The sequence below is a fragment of the Pongo pygmaeus genome, chromosome 5 (assembly GCF_028885625.2).
Source record: "Pongo pygmaeus isolate AG05252 chromosome 5, NHGRI_mPonPyg2-v2.0_pri, whole genome shotgun sequence".
Lineage (NCBI taxonomy): Eukaryota > Metazoa > Chordata > Mammalia > Primates > Hominidae > Pongo > Pongo pygmaeus.
The window spans coordinates 73239763-73266289 of record NC_072378.2 but is presented as its reverse complement, the minus strand read 5'-3'; the positions used below and the strand labels follow the sequence as shown (position 1 = coordinate 73266289).

The 26527-nt window shown below is 39.4% G+C and overlaps 1 protein-coding gene across 4 annotated transcripts in view; it reads right to left on the bottom strand.

The window, feature by feature from the left end:
• Positions 1 to 26527, bottom strand: part of CD109 (CD109 molecule) — a 395831-nt gene that overhangs the window by 186740 nt on the left and 182564 nt on the right. For 2 of the 4 annotated variants that reach the window (XM_063666328.1, XM_054491378.2), the window contains exon 34: positions 9919 to 10027. The exons of the other annotated variants lie outside the window; for them this stretch is intronic. In XM_063666328.1, the coding sequence (XP_063522398.1) occupies positions 9934 to 10027 (94 nt within the window). In that variant the 3' untranslated portion in view covers positions 9919 to 9933. Of the gene's footprint in view, positions 1 to 9918; positions 10028 to 26527 lie in introns of those variants that run through there. 4 annotated transcript variants of the gene reach the window in all.

Here is a 26527-nt window from a genome sequence, read left to right as displayed (position 1 = left end):
TGATTGCCTTGGCATAGTGGATATGGGTGAGGGGGCGGCTTGTTTCTTGTTGGACAATCTTTTTTAAAGTGTCCTTGTAAACCACACTGATAACAAGCCCTACCGGGTGATTGGCCTGCTTCATTTTCTGTCCGCTCTGAACCACCAAGGTTTGTCTGTCTGATGGCCATGACTAAGGCTGTGGCCTTTCTCTGATCTCACTTTTCCTTTTGGGCCTGTTCCTCTTGGTCCCTATTACAGAACACTGAGGTTGCCAGGTTTAATAATGCCTCCAAATTTGTTCAGGGCCCAGGGCTTGCTTTTGGAGCTTTATCCTGATATCTGCAGCTGACTGGGTAATAAACTTATCTTTTAGAATCAATTGACCATCAAGTGATTTGGGTGACAGGGGAGTATATTTTCTTAAGGCCTCCCATAGCTGCTCAAGGAAGGCAGAAGGATTTTCTTCCTTTCCCTGAGTTATGGTGGACATCATTGAATAATTCATGGGCTTTTTACCAATTCTCATTAGTCCTTCTAGAACACAAGTCAACAGGTGTTTACGACTCCAGTCCCCGTGATCTGAGTCAAGGTCCCAGTGGGGATCCATACTGGGGATGGCTTGCTGACAAGTAGGGAATTTGTCCCTTTCTTCAGCTGTCATTCTATCATTTACTTGACTAAAATACCAGGTATCTCCAAACTCTTGGGCTGCAGCTAAAGCCACATTCTTTTCATTAAAGGCCACGGTCTGATCTACATCTCTCCAAGCAAGGTTGAAGGTTTGCCATAGACCCTGTAGGACGTCTATATACCTATCAGGATCATCCAAAAACTTCCCCAGGTCTGCCTTGATCTGCTTTAAATCAAAGAGGCAGAAGGGGACATGAACCCAGGTTGGGCCAAATTCCCCTCCCCCTACAGCTTGAAGGGGACATAACCAATAGCCTGGGGGTTTTTGTGGTCCTTTGGAGATTTCTTTGCTTATTTCCTTCTGGGCAGGCAAGATTAGAGGAGGCTTATCATTAATAGGAAGGTCAGCTATAGGGAGGGAAGGATATGGGGGTAAGCTGAAAGGTCCTCCTGTGGGATGTAAACTGCAAGCTTTGCATAGTTGTGTATTCTCCTTCAATGAAAAGAAAGTTTGGACATAAGGTGTTTCACTCCATTTGCCTTCCCTCTTACAGAAAACATCAAGCTGCAGGATAGTATTGTACTTTGTACTTCCCTCAGGTGGCCATTTTTCCCCATCAGAGAGAGAATACTGGGGCCAAGCCATAGTACAGAAAAAAAAGAGCCATCTCTTTTTCAGGGTTTGTGGGTCAAATTGGTCCCAATGGCTTAGGATACATTTCAAGGGTGAGCTTGTTGATGCCTGAGTATTTCCCATCTGTAAGACAAAACTGGCCATGGTTTGGTTTGTTTTGTTTCTCCCCTTGCCCAAGAACCCACAACAGTCCCTGGACCCTGCTGATTGGAATATTTGCACTCACCAATAAAGCAGCAAAAACAACCCCTGCCCAAGAACCTGCAACAGTCCCTGGACCCTGCTGATCGGAACAGTTGTGCTCACCAATGCAGCAGCAGAAACACTAGTTTTCCTCCCAGACCACAAGGAGGACCAAGGAATGTCAGATTTAGTGGTCATTACCAATGCATTCTCGAAAATCTGCACCCTTGCCTGTCCTCCTAGACCACAAAGAGGACTGAGAAAAATTGGATTTAGTGGCCCTTACCAACACATTCTCAAAAACCTGTTAGAGTCCTAAGCATTCTCCTGTTAGTATTGGGACCTTACCCATGTCCTATAAAGATGTTATGCCCCCAAAAATGAAGTGGAGGGCCCTACCCTGAGGGAGAGAAGGGATCTCCAGAGTTGGAAGAGTGATGCCTTTTGTCCCCATTTATATGAATAGGAAGGATACAATTTCTGAGGCTCCCCATATCCTAGCTTCAGGAATAGCTTTTTTTAGGCCTACTAGTCTGAGGAGGGATCCTAAAATTCCAGATAGTACCCACTACATTGGGGCTTTGGGAAAAAAATTATGTCTTTCTGATTGGTGAGCCCAAGTGCCTAAAGAAGGTAACAGAGTCCTAGAGTTTATACTAGAAATCATTCTTATAGGAGAAACTAGAAAAGCACTAGAGACACGGAGTGATATTTAGAAGCAGGGCTAGCCTCAGAAAAGAGAGGCAAGAGGAAGTTTGTCTGGCAGGCATTAGGACCCAAGGGGCAAATGTCAGGGTAGATAGAATAGATGGGCGAGTCTTACTTGGGTGACATGACTTTGAGAGTTCCGCTCATGGCCACAGGGTCAACCAACTTGTTGTCAGGACCCCCGGAGCTGAATGACTTTCCTCTCTGTTGACGCTTGGCTCAGCCCAGAAGTACAGGAAAAGTGGAAGCTGGTTCCAGGCAAACCAATGCTCCCAACTCCAAAGAGTCAGGGGTTGTTAGAGAGCTCTTTCCCAGAAAGCCTGACACTCGTGTCTTTAGCCCAGCAGCTGCACTAGTAGCTTTTAACTGGCCAACAGGTGCCCAGTATTTAGCCCCCAAATTCTAAGGAAAAATAGGACAGAATAGCAAGCGAAAGAGGTCCAATGGTACTCACCACTTGGAGATAGGTGATAGTCTCAGTGCTTGGTGATAGGTGATGGTCTCACCACTTGACAATAGTCTCACTGCTTGGTGAAAGGTGATAGTCCCATCTGGGTTGCCAAAATGTGTCCAGAATTGGTGGATTCTTGGTCTCGTTGACTTCAAGAATGAAGCCATGGACCCTCGCAATGAGTGTTACAGTTCTTAAAGATGGTGTGTCCAGCGTTTGTGCCTTCAGATGTTCAGATGCATCTGGAGTCTCTTCCTTCTGGTGGGTTCGTGGTCTTGCTGATTTCAGGAGTGAAGCTTCAGACCTTTGCAGTGAGTGTCACAGCTCATAAAGGTGGCATGGACCCAAAGAGTGAGCAGCATCAGGATTTAGTGCAAAGAGTGAAAGAACAAAGCTTCCACATTGTGGAAGGGGACCTGAGCAGGTTGCTGCTGCTGGCTTGGGCAGCCTGCTTTTATTCCTTTATCTGGCCCCAACCACATCCTGCTGATTGGTCCATTTTACAGAGAGCTGATTGGTCCGTTTTACAGAGAGCTGATTAGTCCGTTTTGACAGGGTGCTGATTGCTGTATTTACAATCCCTGAGCTAGACACAGAGTGCTAATTGTTGCATTTACAATCCTCTAGCTAGACATAAAAGTTCTCCAAGTCCCCACAAGATTAGCTAGATACAGAGTGCTGATTGGTGCATCCACAGACCTGGAGCTAGACATAGAGTGCTGATTGGTGTGTATACAATCCTCCAGCTAGACATAAAAGTTCTCCAAGACCTCACCCAACTCAGAAGCCCAGCTGGCTTCACCTAGTGGATCTGGCACTGGGGCCATGGGCAGAGCTGCCCTCCACTCCCGTGCCATGCACCTGCACTCCTCAGCCCTTGGGCAGTGGATAGGACCGGGCATCACGGAGCAGGGGATGGCACCCATCAGGGAGGCTCGGGCCACACAGGAGCCCACTGGGGGGGGGGGCTCGGGCATGGCGGGCTGCAGGTCCCAAGCCCTTTCCCATGGGGAGGTGGCTGAGGCCCGACAAGAATTCAAGCGTGGCACGGGTGGGCCGGTAGTGCTGGGGAACCCGTGCACCCTCCCCAGCTGTTGGCCTGGATGCTAAGCCCCTCAGCTGCCCAGGACCGGCAGCACTGGCCAGCCGCTCCAAGTGTGGGGCACTTCAAGCCTGCGCCCACCTGGAACTCGCGATGGCCCGCGAGTGACACGAGCAGCCCCAGTTCCCACCTGCACCTCTCTCTCCATACCTCCCCGCAAGGAGAGGGAGCTGGCTCCAACCTCGCTCTCCCAGAGAGGGGCTCCCACAGTGCAGCGGCCAGCTGAAGGGCTCCTCAAGCATGGCCAGAGTGGACGCCAAGGCCAAGGAGGTGCTGAGAGCAAGCCAGGGCTGCTAGCATGTTGTCACCTCTCAGTAGTTTTCTGTAATGGTACCAATTGAGCCCTTTCTCTTCCTCATTTGTGTGTTTGCTTTACCAGTGAGTTTTTTAACTCTGTTTGTTTGTTTTCATGATAGTAAATCTTGTCCTTTCACTTCTAGATTTAAGACTTCCTTAAACATTTTTCATAGGGCTGGTCTAGTAGTGGTGAATCCTTCAGCTTTTGTAGTGAATTCCTTCAGCTTGTCTGGGAAAGACTTTTTTGCCTTTATTTATAAATGATAATTTTACTGGATATTGTTTCCTTGGCTGGCAGAGTTTTTTTTTTTTTTTATTTTAGCAATTTGAATATATATTACCCCATTCTTTCCTGACTGGTAAGGTTTCTGCTGAGAAGTTTACAGTTAGTCTGATAGGAGTTCCTTTATAGGTGACTAGATGTTTTACTCTTGCTGTTTTTTTAATCTCTCTTTGTCTTTGACTTTAGACAGTTTGATTATAGTGTGCGATGGAGAAGACCTTTTTGCATTGTATCTGTTTGGGGATCTCCGAGTCTCCTGTATCTCTATGTCTAAATATCTTGCTAGACTTGGGAAGTTTTCAGCTATTATTTTGTTAAGAGGTTTTCTAACCTTTTCATTCTCTCTTTGGTGAAAACCTCTTAATCCCAACAATTTGAATATTTGGTCACTTTATGGTACCCTATATGTCACAAAGGCTTTGCTTATTGCTTTTTTCTTCTTCTTTTTTATTTTTATCTGACTGGATTATTTCAAAAGTTTGTCTTCAACTTCTGAGATTCTTTCTTCTGCTTAGTCTAGTCTATTGTTGCAGCTCTCAAATGTATTTTGTATTCATTCAATGAATTCTTCAGTTTCAGAATTTCTATTTGGTTCTTTTGTATAATATCTAGCTCTTTAGTAAATTTCTCATTCATATCCTGAATTGTTTTTTCTGATACCTTTTTATTATTTTTCTAAATTATCTAGTATCTCAATGAGCTTCTTTAGAATCAGTAAGTTGAATTCTTTTTCTGGGATTTTGTGAATTTATTTTTGGTTGCAATCTGTTGCTAGAGAATTTTTATGTTCCTTTGGAGGTGTCATGTCCCTTGCCTTTTTATGCTTCCAGTGTACTAATATTGATATCTCTTCATCTGGTGTAAGCATTGCTTCTTCTAATTTTTTGAATTACTTTCATATTAAGGGACTATTTCCTGGAGATTAACCTATGATGTTGGTTAAGGAGGGCACTTCGGCTTCAATTCTGGGTGCATGCAGGAATGTAGTCTCTGTGTGATTTCTTCAGATAATAACATCAGTGATATCTGTGATTTCCTCAGTGGCTTAGGGTGCAGTTATTAGTGGAGGCTGTGGTGAAGTTTTTCTGGGGACTAGGATGCCAGTTGGGCCAGTCTTTGGGCCCCAGTGGCGTCAGTGGTGAGCTGACCTTGCCTGTCCCCAGGACCCAGATGGGATATGCTGGTACCTGGACTTAGTGTGTCCAAGCAAGCTGATTCTCGGGCCTCCAGGTGGCTTACTCAGATGCTGGTAGTAGCAGCAGCGGGTTGGAAACAAGGATAAGTTATTGGGCCACTGGGAGGCTAGCATGGTATGGATGATGGTAAGAGCAGTGGTGAGATGACCCTCTGGTTCCTGGGCAGTATGCTGGTGTTGGTGTTGGCTTAGACAGGCTGAGTGTGTCTGTCTCCAGGCCTGCAAGAGGCATGTGCAGGTAAGTGCCAACTGTGGTATAGCATCTGGGTGGAGAGGCCCAACCTCACATCCCCAGGAGGATTGTTCTGATGCCAATGGAAGTAGATGAAACTGGGAAATCTCTTAGCCCTTAGACTATGTGCTCTGGCACTGAGAACCAAAGCTAGGCTGGGCAGGTTTATTCTCAGGCCCCCCAGTGGTCTGTGCTGTGGTAGGCAGGGGTAGAAAATCCCCAGGTCATTGGCAGGATGCTCAAGTGAGAGGTGACAGTGACCACACTGCTACCCTTCCACTGGGGAGGGTGGTACTGCCTTCAGTGGCAGGCAGCCTAGGCTGGCTGGTAGGAACATGTGCACCTCTCATGCCTTAGCCCCAGTGTGTTCATGCCTTAGCCACTGCTTGATATGCAGCACCCCATTAACATCTCAGGCCCAACATTTTTAGCCCATGCATTGGCCATGCCTCAGCCCCTGCTGCAGTAGCCTGCAGTCACTCACATCTAAGCCTTAGAGGCAGCAGCCATGCTTCTCTTGTGCCTCAGCCCTAGTGCTGCTAGGCTTCCAGACAGTATGCAGTCTGCTGGGGGTAGAGCTCTAAATCGGAGCCTTGCTGTAGCTGCTTAGGTCTCAGGGAATGTGTGGGACACAATATGAGCTCCCTCTTTGGACAGTTTCATCCTACAACTTCTTGGTAGCTCTCTATGTTAGTTTCAGGACCTGCAAGGGTCGACAGGCTCTTCCATGGCTAGGAATGCAGGAGTTTGTTGAGGAAATGTGTACCACTAAGGGTTCTTCACTTCCCCTTTCCCTGTATTGGGAAGACTCTTGGCTCCCAGATTATCCTGGCTGAGCAGGCTGCCTTGCTTCCTTTTCCTTCTTTGCTTTAGGTATTTCCTGTCACTTTTCTTTTGAATTCTAGTTTTCTCTTTTGGATTATCTATTCAAAGTGTGATTATGTAACTCACAATTTTGGTTCTTAGTAAAGGAGGAAGGTATAAAATGCCTCTAAACAGTGGTCTTCAAGCCTCCTCCCACAGATAATCTTTCTTTTGTCATACAACATATCATGAGAGTAATTTCTCATTATAGTCATAGGTTTCACCCACACTTACATGAGAGGGAATCATACAAGGGTAAGAGTCATTGGAGGTCATCTTAGAATCTGCCTTCAACATCATTCAAAGTTTCTGTTTTGTGTGTCCTAGACACTTTTATGGCCTTAATAGTACTTTATTTTTAAAGTATGAACAGTGTAAAATTGCATCAGAAGCCATAAATTCCACAAGAGAACTATTTAAAATGCCTTTTAAAACTAACATGTTTCAGTTGTTCAAAGTTATCTGGAAAACCTATCATTGGGCTGGTGCTTGCTTTGCTGGTCTTTGCCTAAAACACAATACCTGGGAGCAATTTTTCAGATACACTATTTCTATCACTGTGAAGTTAACAAAATCAGAATAAAAACTAGGTTAGAGAGAATATTTTGAAATTTTTTTTAAGTTCAAAAAATACTAAGCTTTAACTTTTGCATATTTGTAAACACAGGAAGGAAACAAATTATCCCGACACTAAGAACATCTGGAGCAATATAAAAAGAGTATTAAGAATGACAGAAAACAACTCTAATCATATACGTACTATCTATATTTTCTTGTACTCAGAAATAAATATTGGTTGTAGTCAGTAAGCATCTAAACTGTCTCTTGTTCCATGAAATCCACAACTGAAATTCTTAACTCACCAGACCTTCTATTCTAGTTCAAAATTCAATTTTCCAAATTCTATTTCCCTTCCTCCTATCAAAGGTCTGAACATTTACAAAATTTATGAAGTGGAGTCTTGCCAATCCTAGAACTCAAACTAATGACTTAAAGTCTTGTAGTATGGACTTTGAAACAGACATCCCATGTCACACTTTGTAAAAATATCAGGAGATATACACCAACTTACAAAAATGTGTCAGATGAAAATACAGTTCCTCCTATTAAAAAAGACAATGATACAAACAGTGTGTTTTATTATGTGTTTGAACATTCTATTTGCTTATATCAGCAATTGTATGACAAAAGTAAGGTTGTGGAATAACATTCCAGTTTGTATTATTTTGAACAGAGGTTCTAGAACACTGGCCCAAAGCATTCTTCAGAAAAGCATGTCTATCTATGCCACAATGGGGTGTCCAGAAGAGAAGTGAAAATATAGTAAAAAAAATTAATTCATACATTTGTATTTGTCATGATTAGCTGATGTTTTATTTGGTATTACCAAGAATGTAAAATCAAGATGGCAATTGGAGAAAATCTGCTTTAATTTAGTTATTAGACAAATTCTATTTCATTTAGGATGTATCTGTCTGCAGGTAACAGAATACACAACTAATGATGGCTAAAACCATGAGGACATTTACTGTTTACAAGTAGAGAGATAGATGGTCCCAAGTGGATTCACTAAGTCAACAATGTTGACTAAGACTCTGGCCTATTCTTCTCTTCCCATCTGCCATCCTCAGCACAACAGTGTCTTCACTCATGACCACAGGGTGGCTGCAACAGATCTGAGAATCATGCTCTCAGCATTCCAAGCAGGAAGGACAAAAGTAGGTAGAAAACAGCTCTCTTCCAGTTTACCCAGCACCATTTATTAAATAGGGAATCCTTTCCCCATTGCTTGTTTTTCTCAGGTTTGTCAAAGATCAGATAGTTGTAGATATGCGGCATTATTTCTGAGGGCTCTGTTCTGTTCCATTGATCTATATGTCTGTTTTGGTACCAGTACCATGCTGTTTTGGTTACTGTAGCCTTGTAGTATAGTTTGAATTCAGGTAGCTTGAAGCCTCCAGCTTTGTTCTTTTGGCTTAGGATTGACTTGGCGATGCGGGCTCTTTTTTGGTTCCATATGAACTTTAAAGTAGTTCTTTCCAATTCTGTGAAAAAGTCATTGGTAGCTTAATGAGGATGGCATTGGATCTATAAATTACCTTGGGTAGTATGGCCATTTTCACGATATTGATTCTTCCTACCCATGAGCAGGGAATGTTCTTCCATTTCTTTGTATCCTCTTCTATTTCATTGAGCAGTGGTCTGTAGTTCTCCTTGAAGAGGTCCTTCACATCCCTTGTAAGTTGGATTCCTATGTATTTTATTCTCTTTGAAGCAATTGTGAATGGGAGTTCACTCATGATTTGGCTCTCTGTTTGCCTGTTATTGGTGTATAAGAATGCTTGTGATTTTTGTACATTGATTTTGTATCCTGAGACTTTGCTGAAGTTGCTTATCAGCTTAAGGAGATTTTGGGCTGAGACGATGGGGTTTTCTAGATATACAATCATGTCATCTGCAAACAGGGACAATTTGACTTCCTCTTTTCCTAATTGAATACCCTTTATTTCCTTCTCCTGCCTGATTGCCCTGGCCAGAACTTCCAAGACTATGTTGAATAGGAGTGGTGAGAGAGGGCATCCCTGTCTTGTGCCAGTTTTCAAAGGGAATGCTTCCAGTTTTTGCCCATTCGGTATGATATTGGCTGTGGGTTTGTCATAGATAGCTCTTATTATTTTGAGATACGTCCCATCAATATCTAATTTATTGAGAGTTTTTAGCATGAAGGGTTGTTGAATTTTGTCAAAGTCCTTTTCTGCATCTATTGAGATAATCATGTGGTTTTTGTCTTTGGTTCTGTTTATATGCTGGATTACATTTATTGACTTGCGTATATTGAACCAGCCTTGCATCCCAGGGATGAAGCCCACTTGATCATAGTGGATAAGCTTTTTGATGTGCTGCTGGATTTGGTTTGCCAGTATTTTACAGAGGATATTTGCATCAATGTTCATCAAGGATATTGGTCTAAAATTCTCTTTTTTGGTTGTGTCTCTGCCCGGCTTTGGTATCAGGATGATGCTGGCCTTATAAAATGAGTTAGGGAGGATTCCCTCTTTTTCTATTGATTGGAATAGTTTCAGAAGCAATGGTACCAGTTCCTCCTTGTACCTGTGGTAGAATTTGGCTGTGAATCCATCTGGTCCTGCACTCTTTTTGGTTGGTAAGCTATTGATTATTGCCACAATTTCAGATCCTGTTATTGGTCTATTCAGAGATTCAACTTCTTCCTGGTTTAGTCTTGAGAGAGTGTATGTGTTGAGGAATTTATCCATTTCTTCTAGATTTTCTAGTTTATTTGTGTAGAGGTGTTTGTAGTATTCTCTGATGGTAGTTTGTGTTTCTGTGGGATCGGTGATGATATCCCCTTTATCATTTTTTATTGCGTCTATTTGATTCTTCTCTCTTTTTTTCTTTATTAGTCTTGCCATGTGTAGGAAGCTGAAACTGGATCCCTTCCTTACACCTTATACAAAAATTGATTCAAGATGGATTAAAGACTTAAATGTTAGACCTAAAACCATAAAAACCTTAGAAGAAAATCTAGGCATTACCATTCAGGACATAGGCATGGGCAAGGACTTCATGTCTAAAATACCAAAAGCAATGGCAACAAAAGCCAAAATTGACAAATGGGATCTAATTAAACTAAAGAGCTTCTGCACAGCAAAAGAAACTACCATCAGAGTGAACAGGCAACCTACAAAATGGGAGAAAATTTTCGCAACCTACTCATCTGACAAAGGGCTAATATCCAGAATCTACAATGAACTCCAACAAATTTACAAGAAAAAAACAAACAACCCCATCAAAAAGTGGGCCAAGGATATGAACAGACACTTCTCAAAAGAAGACATTTATGAAGCCAAAAGACACATGAAAAAATGCTCATCATCACTGGCCATCAGAGAAATGTAAATCAAAATCACAATGAGATACCATCTCACACCAGTTAGAATGGCAGTCATTAAAAAGTCAGGAAACAACAGGTGCTGGAGAGGATGTGGAGAAATAGGAACACTTTTACACTGTTGGTGGGACTGTAAACTAGTTCAACCATTGTGGAAGGCAGTGTGGCGATTCCTCAGGGATCTAGAACTAGAAATACCATTTGACCCAGCCATCCCATTACTGGGTATATACCCAAAGGACTATAAATCACAGTGCTATAAAGACACATGCACACATATGTTTATTGTGGCACTATTCACAATAGCAAAGACTTGGAACCAAGCCAAATGTCCAAAAATGATAGACTGGATTAAGAAAATGTGGCACATATACACCATGGAATGCTATGCAGCCATAAAAAATGATGAGTTCATGTCCTTTGTAGGGACATGGATGAAATTGGAAATCATCATTCTCAGTAAACTATCGCAAGGACAAAAAACCAAACACCGCATGTTCTCACTCATAGATGGGAATTGAACAGTGAGAACACATGGACACAGGAAGGGGAACATCACACTCTGGGGACTGTTGTGGGGTAGGGGGAGGGGGGAGGGATAGCATTAGGAGATATACCTAATGCTAAATGACGAGCTAATAGGTGCAGCACACCAGCATCGCACATGTATATGTATGTAACTAACCTGTATATTGTGCACATGTACCCTAAAACTTAAAGTATAATAAAAAAATTTTTTTTTAAATTTTTAAAAAAAGAAAACAGCTCTCTTCAGTAGTGCTTTTCTTATCAGAGAAGATCTGATATTGCTTACTGTAGATCCATCACAAAATTGCAAGAATGTTGGCACATTCACTAGGAGCTAATAATTTGAAGTTAATTCTGTTATAGTAGTGCTGGATGTCTAGTCAAAGTCTATTTTTCCTTCTTCCTTACAGATGTTACTCTTTCCTCCATGTGAGTCAGGTAAAGGTAACCCCATTCCCAGATCCTCATTCTTCTATGTCAATCAAGCGTTTTCCTATAAATCAAGTTTTCTGGTGCTTGCCACTGAAAGCACCTTAACTAATGCACTAAGCTATTTATAAAAGTGAGCTTTGAGCCATTCTAAGTATCCAAGAACAGGAAAATGTACTGTGGAAGAATAAATCATGAAATGGAAAGACATTGGCTACATGCTAAGTTTTAAACCTAAACAGAAAACAATATAATCTCACATCTGTACCAAAAAGAAAGCACAAAATGCATATAAATGGGGAAGAGACTAAGGCTATAGCCCAAAATGTTAGCAATGAATAATGGAATTGTCAATGACTTTTCTTTCCATTTTTTCTTTCTTCCTTTTCTCTTTCTTGTTTCCTAAGTTTTTACCATGAATATATAATAATCTGATAGTAAAACTAAATTTAGTATATGCCAAAAGAAGTGTTACCATTATTTGAAAACTATATGGACTCACATTAATAAAATTATTATTTCTTCAATGTATTTAATAGTAGCAAAAGGAAAATAATCTTGAAGGCTGTTTTTCTAAAGCATATATATTTTTACAAATATGTTTTACAATATAGTCTATTTGTACATACTTAAAATATTAATGCAATGATAGTAAAAATAAGTAAAGTTTCTCTCACCCAACATTAAAATGACTTATGTTATACAAGTAATGGCTACTGATTAACAAAAAAATCATAATGACTTTATTAATATAATAAAGACCAAGTAATTGTCACTAATGGGTAGAATTATTTTATTTGAGGAAGTTGTAGGAAGAATAAAGTAAAAGTATTAGGCAAGGTATGGCAAACTACTTGTGTTAGAAAAACTTCAGACAAATTAATTTTTTTTTTATAGAGGCTCGCTCTGTCACCAGGGTAGAGTGCAGTGGCACAATCACAGCTCACTGCAGGCTCTACCCCCTGGACTCAAGCGATCTTCCCACTTCAGCCCCCTGAGTAGCTGGGACCACATGTATGCACCACCATGTCTGGCTAATTTTTTAATTTTTTTTTTTTTTTTTGTAGAGACAGGGTCACCCTATTATTTTTCCCAGGCTGATCTCGAAACCCTGGGCTCAAAGTATCTGCCCACTTCAGCTTCCTAAAGTGCTTGAATTACAGGTGTGAGCCACTGTGCCCAGTTAGACAAAGTAAGTTTGACAGAGTTTGAGTAAAGAATGATTTATGAGTTGGGCAGCACTCAAAACCAGAGAAGTTCAGAGAACTCCACCAAGCAGCATGAACAGTGAGGTTTTATAACACAAATATGGAAGCAAAGTAGAGAAATCATCTGATTGACTGCAGATAAGCATTTGCATTAGTTGGGTATGGTCTGATCATTTGGCTGCCCATACTGGCTGATGCTTGGCTGTTTATGATTGGCTAAGAATTGGCTGTTTGTTACATTCTTAAGTTAGGCTTTTGTTTGTTTACACACTAAGTTAGGTTGCAGTTTGTTACATAGGAACTCAAAGTATGGAGACATCCTCAGGCAAATGGCCTCCTGCGTTGTTAGTCAGTCTCAAGTAGAGCTACTAAGGAAAAATATTCTGAAGACTAAAAAAGTGAATTTCCTAACTGATGGAAGCCTCAGGTTCTGCAGCAGTGCCTTGGAGGCCACCCCATGTGCTGCACTGTGAAGTGGATAAGCTGGGTGCCTAGTGCAGCCCCTCTCCTATTCCAGCTGAGCTGCTTTACTTCTATCCAGTGTAAAATTTGTTTTCTAGATGTCTTTTGGAAAAATAAAAGGGAATGGGGGAAGTTTTGCTACCACATGTCACTGCCCAAATGAAGCTTCTTTTTCCTACTAAGAGGATAAACAGGGGTCCCCAACTGCTTATATAATTTACTGGATGAAAATAAATAGACTTCATAAATTACCTCCCAAATATTTGCTTCATACACTTTGAACAAGTATTAATGAGGTCAGGGCTACAGGAAGAGAAATTGTAAGACAGTTCTTGTTCCTGCCAAGAGTTAATCTAGGACAGGTTGTTGGATCCCTCCCCCAAAATCAACTCTAGAAAAACTATAGATGCTAGACGGAAACACAGAATGCAGCAATTAACAACAAGTAAAAAAAAGGTAAGAAAACCCCACAGACTGAAGCTTGCTATAAACTATAAACTGATTTGTGTGAGAGTAGGGTGGCCAAAGCCCAGGAGCCAGTGGTGAGGGAACGGGTTGGAGGAAAGCTTTTTTTCCACTCTTACCCCACTTTGTCTTAGAAAACTCATTTCCTGACTCTATATCACAGATAGTAGCAACTTCTTGGGTCATTTGTGATCATGGAGGGGAAATATCAGAGCAGTGCACAAGTCCATTTGAGGTAAAGAGTTTGGGAAATATGCTGACTGACCACCCATCCTCAACTCTTCAAAACCCAGGGCTGTGGATTATAACACAGGAGGCTGTCTCCTCCAATGATGCGTCTTTCCAGGAATTTCAAGATCAGTCCCTGACCAGAGAGTAGCTGAGCAGAATAGCAGCAAGCAGGAACTATCAATGAGGGTTTGTGGCTCCTGGGCTTCTCCTTCTCCCTCTTCCTAATTTTCTGACTGACTAGGGGCTAGTACTTATCTCCTTCCCAACACATTGCCAAACAGAATAGCTGGTAGTCCCAGGGAAACATTGCCTCACAGACTCAAATAACAAACAAGATATCTGGGAAGTATAAGTTATTTCTTTAAGTCAACAAACTGAAAAATATATATCATTTGAAACAATGTTGTTGGAACAGAAAGGTCAAGATTTTAAATTAAGCATGATAGATATTCTTTAGAAGATAAGAGGAAAATAAAATTAAAAAAGAAAAAATTTTTTAAACAACCAAGTGGAAATATTATATATGAAAATAAAATACTCAAAAGAAAGAACATAGTGGATTGGTGTAATAGCAGGTAGATGCTTTAAAAATCAACTGTAAGAAGACTGGGTTGAGAAGTTTCCCCAGAAGGCAGTGAGAATGAGAAAAGGAAAAAAATACGGAGTACAAAACTAGATATAGCAACATCCACATAATAAGAGTCTTAAAAGGAGGCAAAAAATGAAGAAATATTAGAAAAAAATAATGGAATTAAATGTCTTAGAATTAGACAAAGATGAAAGACCTCATATTAAAAAGGCCAATTCTGTGCGAAACAGAAGAGACTGGAGAGCCACAGAGATATGCTAAACTTAAATTAGAATGTTAAGGGCAGACAAAACTTATAAAGATTCCAGAAAGAAAGAGCACATCACCTACAAAAGATCAAGGATTAGATTGGCATTAGACTTCTCAAAGCAAAATTAGATGAAAAAGAACAGTGAAGTTATCAAGGTATTCAAGCAAAAGTCTTGAATATGGAATTTTGTATCCAGTTATTCAACATTGAGCATATAGTAAAAAACATTCTCAATTATACAAGGTCTGAAAAATTTTGTAACTTGTATGTTTTTTGTAAGCCTTGTGATAACCACAAAGCAAAAAACTACAATAGATACACTAAAAATAAAAAGCAAGGAATTAAAACATACTACCAGAAAAAATCACTTAACCACAAAGGAAGACTATAAGAAAGGAAGAAAAAAAAGAGATTTATAAAATAGCCAAAAAACAAGTAACAAAATATCAGTATTAAATCCTAATCTATCTGTAATAACCTTGGATATAAATGGACTAAATATTCCAACTAAAGGAGAAAGTGACTGAATGGCTAAAAAGACCGAATCATATGCTGCCCACAATAAGCTCACTTCACCTATAAAGACACACATAGACTAAAAGCAAAGGAATGGAAAAAAGATATTCCATGCAAACAGAAACTAATAAAGAACAGGAGTAGCTCTACTTATCAGATAAAACAGACTTTAAGTCAGAAATTATTTTTTTAAAAGACAAGACCATTATATAATGATCAAGGGGTCAATACTGCAGGATAATTTAATAATTTTTAAATATATACATTCAACACTGAAGCACTTAAGTATATAAAGCAAATATTAACAGGGCTGAAGGGTTAGATTTACTGTAATACCATAACAGTAGGAGACTTCAAAATCTCACTTTCAGCAATATACAGATAACCCAGGAAGAAAATCAACAAAGGAACATTGGAGTTAAACTACACCGTTTTTTTGTTTGTTTGTTTGTTTGTTTGGTTTGGTTTGGTTTGGCTTGGTTTTGAGACGGAGTTTCACTCTTGTTGCCCAGGCTGGAGTGCAATGGCACCATCTTGGCTCACTGCAACCTCCACCCACGCACCGCACCCCACCCCCGGTTCAAGCAATTCTCCTGCCTCAAACTCCCAAATAGTTGCGATTACAGGCATGCGCTTCCACACCTGGCTAATTTTTGTATTTTTAGTAGAGACAGGATTTCACTATATTGTTCAGGCTGGTCTCAAACTCCTGACTTCAGGTAATCCACCTACCTCGGCCCCCCCAAAGTGCTGGGATTACAGACATGAGCCACAGTGCCTGGCCTAAACAGCACTCTAGACCAGGTAGACTAACAGATATTTACAGAACATTCCACAGAACAGCTGCAGAATACACATTCTTCTTAACAGCACATGGAACATTCTACAGGATCAACCATATGTTAGGCCAAACGAGTCTCAACAAATTTTTAACAGTTGGAATCACATCAAGTATCTTTGCTGACCACAGTGCAATAAAACTAAAAATCAATAACAGGAAGAACTTTGGAAATTATTTAAATAAATAAAAACTAAACAACATGCTTATAAATAACCAGTCAATGAAAACATTTTAAAAGAATTAAGGACAAATACCATGTGATTATTTCAATAGATGCTGAAAAAGTATATGATAAAATTCAACATTCCTCATCATAAAAACCCAACCAGCTGGACATAGAAGGAACATACCTCAACAAAATAAAGTCCATATGTGACAAACCCATAGCCAACATCATACTAAATGATGAAAGCTAAAACTTTTTCTCTAAGATATGGAACAAGACAAGGATGCCCACTTTCACTACTTTTATTCAACATAGTACTAGAAGTTCTAGCCAAAGTAATTGTGCAAGCAAAAGAAATAAAGGGCCTCAAAATTGGAAAAAAGGAAGTCAAATTGTTCTTGTTTGCAGATGACAAGATTATACATAGAGAAAACCCTAAAGACTACACCAAAAACAACTGTTTGAACTTATAAATGAATTTAGTAAAGTTTCAGGATACAAAATCAATGTATGAAACTAGGTAGTGTTCATATATAGCAATAGCAAACAATCTGAAAAACAAATCAAGAAAATAATTCCTTTCAAAATAGCTACAACTAATAATATAAAATACCTAGGAATAAACTTAACCCAGGAGATGAAAAATCTCTACAATGAAAACTACTAAACATAATGAAAGAAATTAAAGAGGAAACAGATAAGTGGAAAGATATCCTGTGTTCATGGATTGGAAGAATATTGTTAAAATGTCCATATTACCTAAAGTGATCTACAGATTCAATGCAATTGCTATCGAAATACTAATGGCATTCTTCACAGAAATAGGAAAAAAACTTTTAAAAATTCATACAGAAACGTAAAAGACTCCAGATAGCCAAAGCAATCCTGAGCAAAAAGAACAAAGCTAAAGGCATTACACTATCTGTATTAGTCCATTCTCTGCTGTAAAGAACTACCTGAGACCAGGTAATTTATGAAGAAAAGAGATTTAATTAACTCACAGTTCCACAGGCTTAACAGAAAGTGTGACTGTGGGGCCTTGGGAAACTTAAAATCATGGCAGAAGGTGAAGGGGAAGCATGCACGTTTACCATGGCAGAGTAGGGGTGGTAGGAAGGGATGCGCCACACACTTTCAAACAACCAGATCTCATGAGAACTCACTCACTATTTTGAGAACAGCAAAGGGGAGGTCCACCCACCCTGATTCAATCACCTCCCACCAGGCCCCTCTTCTGACATATGGGATTACAATTTAAGATGAGATTTGGGAGGTGACACAGAGCCAAACCATATTATTCCACCCCTGTCCCCTTCCAAGTCTCATGTCCTTCTCACATTTCAAATCATGCCTTCCCAATAGTCATATGATATCTTAACTCATTCCAGCATTAACTCAAAATTTCAGGTCCAAAGTCTCATCTAAGACAAGGCAAGTCCCTTCTGCCTATGAGCCTGTAAGATCAAAAATAAGTTAGTTACTTCCAAGACACAACGGGGGCACAGGCATTGGGTAAATGCTCCCATTCCAAATGGGAGAAACTGGTCAAAACAAAAGGGCAATGGGCCACATGCAAGTCTGAAACCCAGCAGGTCAGTCTTTAAGTCTCAAAACTTCAAAATAATCTCTTTTGATGCCATGGATATGAGACATGTTCTCACATGTCTCACATCCACATCACATTGATGGAAGGGGTGGGCTCCCAAGGCCTTGGGCAGCTCCACCCCTATAGCACTGCAGGGGAAAGCCCCAGTTGCTGCTTTCACAAGCTGGCATTGAGTGTCTGTGGCTTTTCCAGGTGCCCGGTGCAAGCCATTGGTGGGTCTACCATTCTGGGGTCTGGAGGATGGTGGCCCTCTTCTCATGGTTCCACTAGGCAGTGCCCCAGTGAGGACTCTGTGTGGGGGCTCCAACCCCACATTTCCCCTCTGCATTTCCCATGGTAGAGGTTCTCCATGAGGGTTCTGCCCCTGCAGTGGACTTCTACCTGGACATCCAGGAATTTTCATACATCCTCTGAAATCTAGGCAGAGGTTTCCAAAGCTCACTTCTTGTCTTCTGCATGCACCCACACACCCAACACCATGTAGAAGCCACTAAGGCTTAGGGCTTGCACCATATGAAGCAACATCCCAAGCTGTACCTTGGTCCCTCTTAGCCACAGCTGGAGCTGGAGTGGCTGGGATGCAGGGTGCCATGCTCCAAGGCTGCACAGAGCAGCAAGGCCCTGGGCCCAGCCCATAAAACCATTTTTTCCTCATAGGCCTCCAGGCCTGTTATGAGAGGGGCTGCCAGCAAGGCCTCTGACATGCCCTGGAGACATTTTCCCCATTGTCTTGGCTATTAACATTTGGTTCCCCATTACTTATATAAATTTCTGCAGCTGGCTTGAATTCCTCCCTGAAAATGGACTTTTCTTTTTCACCACATGGTCAGGCTACAAATTTTCCAAACTTTTATGTTCTGCTTCCCTTTTAAACATAAATTTCAATTTCACACCATCTCTTTGTGAACATATATGACTGTATGCTGTTAGGGGCAGCCAGTCCACCTCTTGCACACTTTGCTGCTTAGAAAGTTCTTCCAGCAGATACCCTAAATCATCTCCCTCAAGTTCAAAGTTCCACAGATCTCTAGGGCAGGGGACAAATGCCACAAGTCTTTTCACATAATCTTTGCTCTAGTTCCCAATAAGTTTCTCATCTCCATCTTAGACCACCCTAGCCTGGACTTCATTGTCCATATCATGGTCAGCATTTTGGTCAAAGCCATTCAACAGGTCTTTAGGAAGTTCCAAACTTTCCCACATCTTCCTGTCTTCTTCTGAGCCCTCCAAACTGTTCTAACCCCTGCCTATTACCAAGTTCCAAAGTTGCTTCCATGTTTTCTTTATAGGGATGCCCCAATAATACAAAAATTGGATTTCCCCAATTTCTGCATTAGTCCATTCTCACCCTGCTATAAACAACTACCTGAGACTGGTGATTTATGAAAAAAAGAGGTTTAATTGACACACAGTTCTACAGACTTAACAGGAAGCATGACCAGGAGGCCTCAGGAAACTCATAATCATGGCAGAAGGCAAAAGAGAAGAAAATACATCATCTTACCATGGCAGAGCAGGAGGTAGGGGAGTAGTGCCACACACTTTCAAATCACCAGATCTCATGAAAACTCACTAGCAGGAGAACAGCAAGGGGAATATCTGTCCCCATGATTAAATCACCTCCCACCAGGCCCTTCTCCTGACATGTGGGGATTATAATTTGAGATGAGATTTGTGTAGGGACGCAGAGTCATACTGTATCACCACTTGACTTCAAAATATACTACAAAGCTAGAGTAACTGAATGAGCATGGTACTGGCATAAAAACCAACTAGAAAAATGAAACAGAATAGAGAACCCAGAAATAAATTAATTCATTTAAAGCCTACTAATTTTCGACAAAGGCACGTAAATTGGGGAAAGCCTCATTTAATAAATGAGGCTGGTAAAACTGGATATATATAGGCAGAAGAATGAAACTGAACCCCTATCTCTCACCATATACAAAAATAAACTGTAAATGGATTAAAAAAACTTAAATGTAAAACATGAAACTACTAGAAGAAAACATAGAGGAAATCCTTAAAGAAACTGGACTTGGCAAAGATTTTTTAGAATAAGATCTGAAAAGCACAACATGAGCAAAAATAGACAAATTAGATTATATCAAAATAAAAACCTACACAGCAAAAGAAAAAATCAATAGAGTGAAGAGGAAACCTATAGAATAGGGGAAAGTATTTGCAAACTACGCATCTGCCAAGGGGTTGATATCCAGAATATATAACGAACTCAAACAACTCAATAGAAAAACCAAATAATAAAACTAAAAAATGAGTAAAAAACCTCAATAGACATCTTTGAAGACATATATATGGCCAATAGATATATGAAAAAATGCTCAGCATCACTAATCATCAGAGTAATGCATATCAAAAATACAGTGAGATATCACCTCATCCCAGTTAGAATGGCTATTATCAAACAGACAAAAAATAGCAAATGCTGGTGAGGATGTCAAGAAAAGGAAACTCTTATATACTGTTGGTGGAAATGTACATTAGTACAGCCCTTACAGAAAATGGTATGGAGGCTCCTGAAAAACTTAAAATAGAACTACCACGTGATTTAGCAATCCATTACTAGGTATACATCGAAAGGAAGTTAAACCAGTATGTCAAAGAAACATCTGCACACCCATGTTTATTGCAGCACTATTCACAATAGCCAAGACATGGAATTAACCTAAATTCCTACCTACAGATTAATGGGTGAAGAAAATACAATATATATTAATGAAATACTATTCACCCATCAAATAGAATGAAATTCTATCATTTGTGGCAACATGGATGAACCTGGAGCACATTGTGTTAAGTAAAATAACCCAAACACAGAAAGGCAAATACCGTATGATTGTATTCATATGTGGAATCTAAATAAGTTGACTTCATAAAAGTAGAGAGAATAGTGGTTATCAGAGGCTGGGAAGGGTAGGGAGAGGGGGAAACTGGCAGAGGTTGTTCAATGGGTACAAAGTTATATTTAGAAAGAATAAGTTTGGGTGTTCTGATATACAGTAAGGTCACTACAGCAAAAAACAATGTAGTATATATTTCAAGATAGCAAGATAGAGAAGATGTTGAATATTGTCACCACAAAGAAATAACAAATATTTTGAGTGATAGAAATGGTAATTACCCCCAAATTGATCATTATTCTATGTACATATTCACTGTAAAAACACCCTGTACCTCATAAATATGTACAATTATTATGTGTCCATTATAAATTTAAAATTGTAAACAAAAAGAAAAAGAAACATGGGATGGCAATCATAATTTCCGAAAAATAAAAATGCAAGGCAAAAACAATCATAAGAGATAAAGAAGAATGTTACCAAAAACAAGAACAATTGAAAAATGTATCAGTCAACGATGGAGTGTACAATAAGTATAAATAGATAAATCAACAATTTTAGATATAGATTTTAATATACCTTCTTAGAGACTAATATATCAGCCAGAAAAAAAAATAATATGCAGTAATATCAATAACCTGAAGAATTTAAACAATAAGCTCCAACTATTAGACAATAGAGAACTTTTCACCTAACAGAGAATATTCGATCTTTATAAGCATACCATATAACACTTAAAAAGTTAAATCTTGTATTTGTCTATAAGGGAAGATTCCATACATTCCACAATATCAATGGTTTATATACTGCATTCTCCTAGCACAATGCATTAAAATTAGTGACTACTAACAAACAAACAGAGAACTTTAAAAAAAAAATCTCACCTGTTTGGAAATATATGTTATCAAATTGTCCCTGTGTTAAAGAGGAAAAGAAGCAATATATAGAACTGACGGGTAATACAAACTTTGCTTTTCAGCCTTTGTTGGACATATCTAAAGCAGTACTCAGAGAAATTTTAGCTTTACATTTGTCAAGATACAAGAAAGTTTAAAAATCAATTGATGAGTCATTCAACTCAAGACGTTAAGGAAAGGGCTACGGAATAAACTTAAAGAAATAAGAAGGAAGGAAGTAATAAAGGCAGTGAGAAAAATAAATAAAGTAGAAACCAAATATTAAATAATGAGAAAAGTAATAAAACCAAAAACTGATTCTAGAACAGACTAATAATATTGACCAATAAAATGCAGAATGAAAAAATGGAAACTAACCACAGAAATTTTGGAGAATTTTAAAAAAATAATAAAAATTTTATAAATAATTCTGTGTGAATAATTTTGAAATCTAGATGAAAATGTTAAATTGCTAGAAAAATTTTAAATGCAAAAATTGATGCAAGAAAAAATAGAAAACTTAGATAAACCAATTAGGACTAAAGAATCTGAAAAGGTAAAAATCTCACTTACCCCATAAAAGAAAAAGAAAAAGAAAAAACAAGACCAAATAGTTTTTTGTGTGACTGAATCATTAAATTCTATATTACTACTAGTCATTCACAAAAACAGTAAAAGAATGTAAGCCTGTTCAATCAGGCCATTTTTTTCCCCAAAACTATACAAGAAGAGAGCAAGAAAAGAAAATATAAGCACATGTCACGTATAAACATAGCTAAGCCAACAGAAGTAACTAAAACAATATAGGGGTCAGGGAAGCCAGCATTCCAGAAATGTTAAAGGCCTCACAAAAGTTTTATTTAATGATATGCTTTATTCACTTAAGGAGAACATCAGCAAATTAATGAAAATATCAATAGCTATTCATATGTGTAGGCAAATCATACAACTATATTGCTTTGATTTGAAATGACCCTGTATAAGAAATAACCTCCCCATCACATGGAAAATTCTAGATAAATACAATAACTAACTTAAAGCATTTTGTCACATAAAAGGATAATATACCACTAATATATGTGAGTGAAAAAGTTGATTTATTACATTCATTCCACTTACCCCAACTTTATTTATAGTTTAGTGGGGTAGGGTCCAAAGAAATGAAATACAGGACAATTTAGAAGTGTCAACTTTGTTCCCCAAAAGACTGGGTTATACAATGAGGTTAGCAGGCCTTCCTGGATCCCTGGAGGGACAGCCCTTCTGACTCTGCTATAGACTGACCCTGCTCATATTCCAGAAGTAGGAAGCCACTAAACATATTCATCACCTTCTACTAAGATGGCTTCTGGGGACCAGAAAGCACTTAAATGCCAGGATTGATTTTTATTTTTCACCCTAGTCTGAGTAAATCTAGTTTTTAAGGAGGAGAGAGGGCACTTTTCTGAGAAGTCATTTGCATAACAAAAGGAGCATTATAATTGCCTTCTCTGTAGCAGAAAAAAAGTGAAGCATGTATTTAGACTAAATATCAGACCACATCCTGTGTCACATGGCATGGTACGGGAGTAATGACTGATTGCTGGCACAAAACGATAACTCTTTGGAAAAGAGCCTTATCCCTTTGTCCTTTTTCAGAAGTCATTACTTAAAAATTTAATGAGGCTAATTCAAAAAAGAAGAATCTATCCTTCCAGGAAGACAAAAATAAATTCCTCATCCTCTTTCACCTACCCTGCATACACACACAGATGTATACACACACACATACACACACACACACACACACAGACCAGAGGAGCTGGGCTCCTGGGCAGAGGCCCCAAGACACACAGCAAAGTCCAGAAGACACTAAGGTTTGGGGCAGCCAATCCAGCCACATCTCAAGATTTTCTAGTTCATTCTCCTGCCTTTCAGCTGAGGGGCAAGACAGGAGGAATATTTAGTTGAATGATGTATCCAGCCAGGGGCACTGTTCCCAGGATGAATCAACTCTACCCCTCAACTGGGTAGAAAAATATTTTTTCCTAAATCTTATAGGGAGTTTGTGTTCCCACGCAAAAAGAGGATGAAGCAAGAATTAGGAAATTCTAGTAATAATCAAAGCCTGTCTTAAAAATCACATAATTTCATTCTGATTTCCTCACATTCATTTTTTCAAAGATCAATACAATTTTTACATAAATCTTAAATTCTGTAGGATTGTACGGCAGGAAGAAGTCCAAATCAAGACATTTTATAAATAAGGAAGCTGTAGGACAGCTCATAAAAAGAGATAGAGCCAGGACTTGAACCCAGATGTTCTGACCACTACTCCAGAATTTTTTCCACTCTATATTACTTTTCTGATAATTAAGCATATACGCATTTTGGAAGTTGGTTTTTTTTTTTTTTTTTTTGAGACAAGAGTCACTCTGTCGCCCAGGCTGGAGTGCAGTGGAGCGATCTCAGCTCACCACAACCTCCGCCTCCCGGGTTCAAGCGATTCTCTTGCCTCAGCCTCCCGAGCAGCTAGTACTACAGGCGCCCGCTACCACACCCAGCTAATTTTTTTTTTTTTTTTTTAGTAGAGACGGGGTTTCACAGTGTTAGCCAGGTTGATGTCGATCTCCTGACCTCGTGATCCACCAGCCTCAGCCTCCCAAAATGCTGGGATTACAGGCGTGAGCCACCGTGCCGGCCAAAGATAAATTTTTAAAGGAAATCTCATTAAATCCATCATGTTTTAATTCACAACCAAGAAATTTTGCTGAACTATCAGAACATATTTGTGTCTCCCTATAAAACCATCAATGGTATTTATAGCGTTACTTAAATAAGCACAGCAGAAACAAATGGTAATTAACTAATCCAGATTTCCTGCCTGGGATTTGCTCTATACATGCCTTTTTTTTTTTTTTTTTTTTTTTTTTTTTCCATTTATTTGGAAAAGATTACCTTAACACTGATTAACAGAAACATAAAAAAGACAAAAGTTAACTTCCGTTTTTTCTTTTTTTAAGGCAGAGTCTCACCCTGTCACCCAGGCTGGAGAGAGTGGCATAATCTCAGCTCACTGCAGCCTTAACCTCCCCACCTCAAGCGATCTGCTCACCTCAGCCCCCAAAACAGCTGGCACTACAGGCACGCACCAGCACGCCCGGCTAATTTTTGTATTTTTTGTAGAGACAGGGTTTCGCCATGTTGCCCAGGCTGATGTCCAACTCCTGGGCTCAAGCGACCCACCTCGGCCTCCCAAAGTGCTGGGATTACAGGCGTGAGCCACCACACCCAGCTGAAAGTTCATTTTCTTAAATGGTGAATGTAATAAGTTAAAGAGAAAGTAGGAAGGATCTAGTATCTAATGAAAGTGAGTTATACCTGCTCAGAGACCCTCCATCGCTCAGCATGTTGCTGTCACAATTCACTACGATGGCACTCCTTTTTCAGCTTCTCCATTCGTTAAGCATTGCCATTATTTTATGCATTTATTTGTAGTGGATTTTAAAAGGGAAACGGGGAGGATTCCAAATTACCTGCATCTATAAGTGAACCATTGGCCTTCTACTAGCTTCTACTTTAAATGCTTTTGTTAGCACACATACCAAACCTAGTGCCAAGATAACAATCAGATAAAATTAAAAGCAATAGCCTGCAGCTGGAAAGGAAAACAGCAGTAATTTATTCTTTGAGTTGGGGCATGAGTTCTGATTAAAACTAATGATTAAAAAAGAACTCTTCAAGTTTGGCTACAAATTTCTCAGTATGCTTGGATTAGCCAACTTATGTCATCAACTAGGGTCTAAATTAAAGGAAAATTCCTGTATTGACTAGACAGCTATCTGTTCAACAATGAAATGTTGGCAGTTGTTTCCTCCTTCATATTTTCTCTAAGCTCTTCCTACAAGACTGAACCATAATCAGTTAATTCATTGGCATGCTTCACAATGGCTTAAAAGGATGTTCTATTTTCTTCTAAAGAAATGTTTTAACATGTTAGTTTATATATATGCACATCTTAAGATTCTCTGTTTTTTTCTTAATTCTTCTTACAAAAAGCTCACATAATTACAGTGTCCTCTGGAGATCATCAATACACCAACCTTGTCATCTGACAGTTGAGATAAAACTAAGATAAGAGAGCCTTACACCTGGTCCATTGTTTGGTCCCCAATGTTATAGTGGCTTTCTTTTCTATCCTAACTACTAACCGCCATCTTCTGTGGCCATGTAGTGGTAACATAATAGGTACTATAATAATAGTAGTTCAAGTTGCATTTCCCCTACAAAAAATTGTGCTTAAGTAGTTCCAACACTGATCAAAATGGTGCAACTTTTTTTTTATTATTATTATTATTATACTTTAAGTTTTAGGGTACATGTGAACAATGTGCAGGTTAGTTACATATGTATACATGTGCCATGCTGGTGTGCTGCACCCATTAACTCATCGTTTAGCATTAGGTATATCTCCTAATGCTATCCCTCCCCCCTCCCCCTTTTTTTTTTTTTTTTTTTTTGAGATGGAGTCTCGCTCTGTCATCCAGGCTGGAGTGCAGTGGCACAATCTCAACTCACTGCAACCTCCACCTCCCCAGTTCAAGCGATTCTCCTGCCTCAGCCTCCCTAGTAGTTCGGACTACAGGCATGTGCCACCACACTCAGCTAATTTTTGTAATTTTAGTAGAGACAGGGTTTCACCATGTTGGCCAGGCTGGTCTTGAACTCCTGACCTCAGGTGATCCACTCGCCTCAGCCTCCCAATAAGTGGTGCAATTTTAAAGCAACATTTGATAATAAAATTTCAAGTAAACAAAATAATTAGATGTCTCCTTATAGCTAATTGTGACTATATGTAATTTATTTGTTTATTTATTCAACCACCATTTCTTGAGCACCAGGAACTGTTCTAAGGGCAAACAAGAGAGATCAAGAGAGACAGAGTTAGAACTTATGATCTACTGGGGAAAACAAGCAATAAAATGGTAAGTTTATAAAAGACTTAGTAACATTTCAACTAATGATAAGG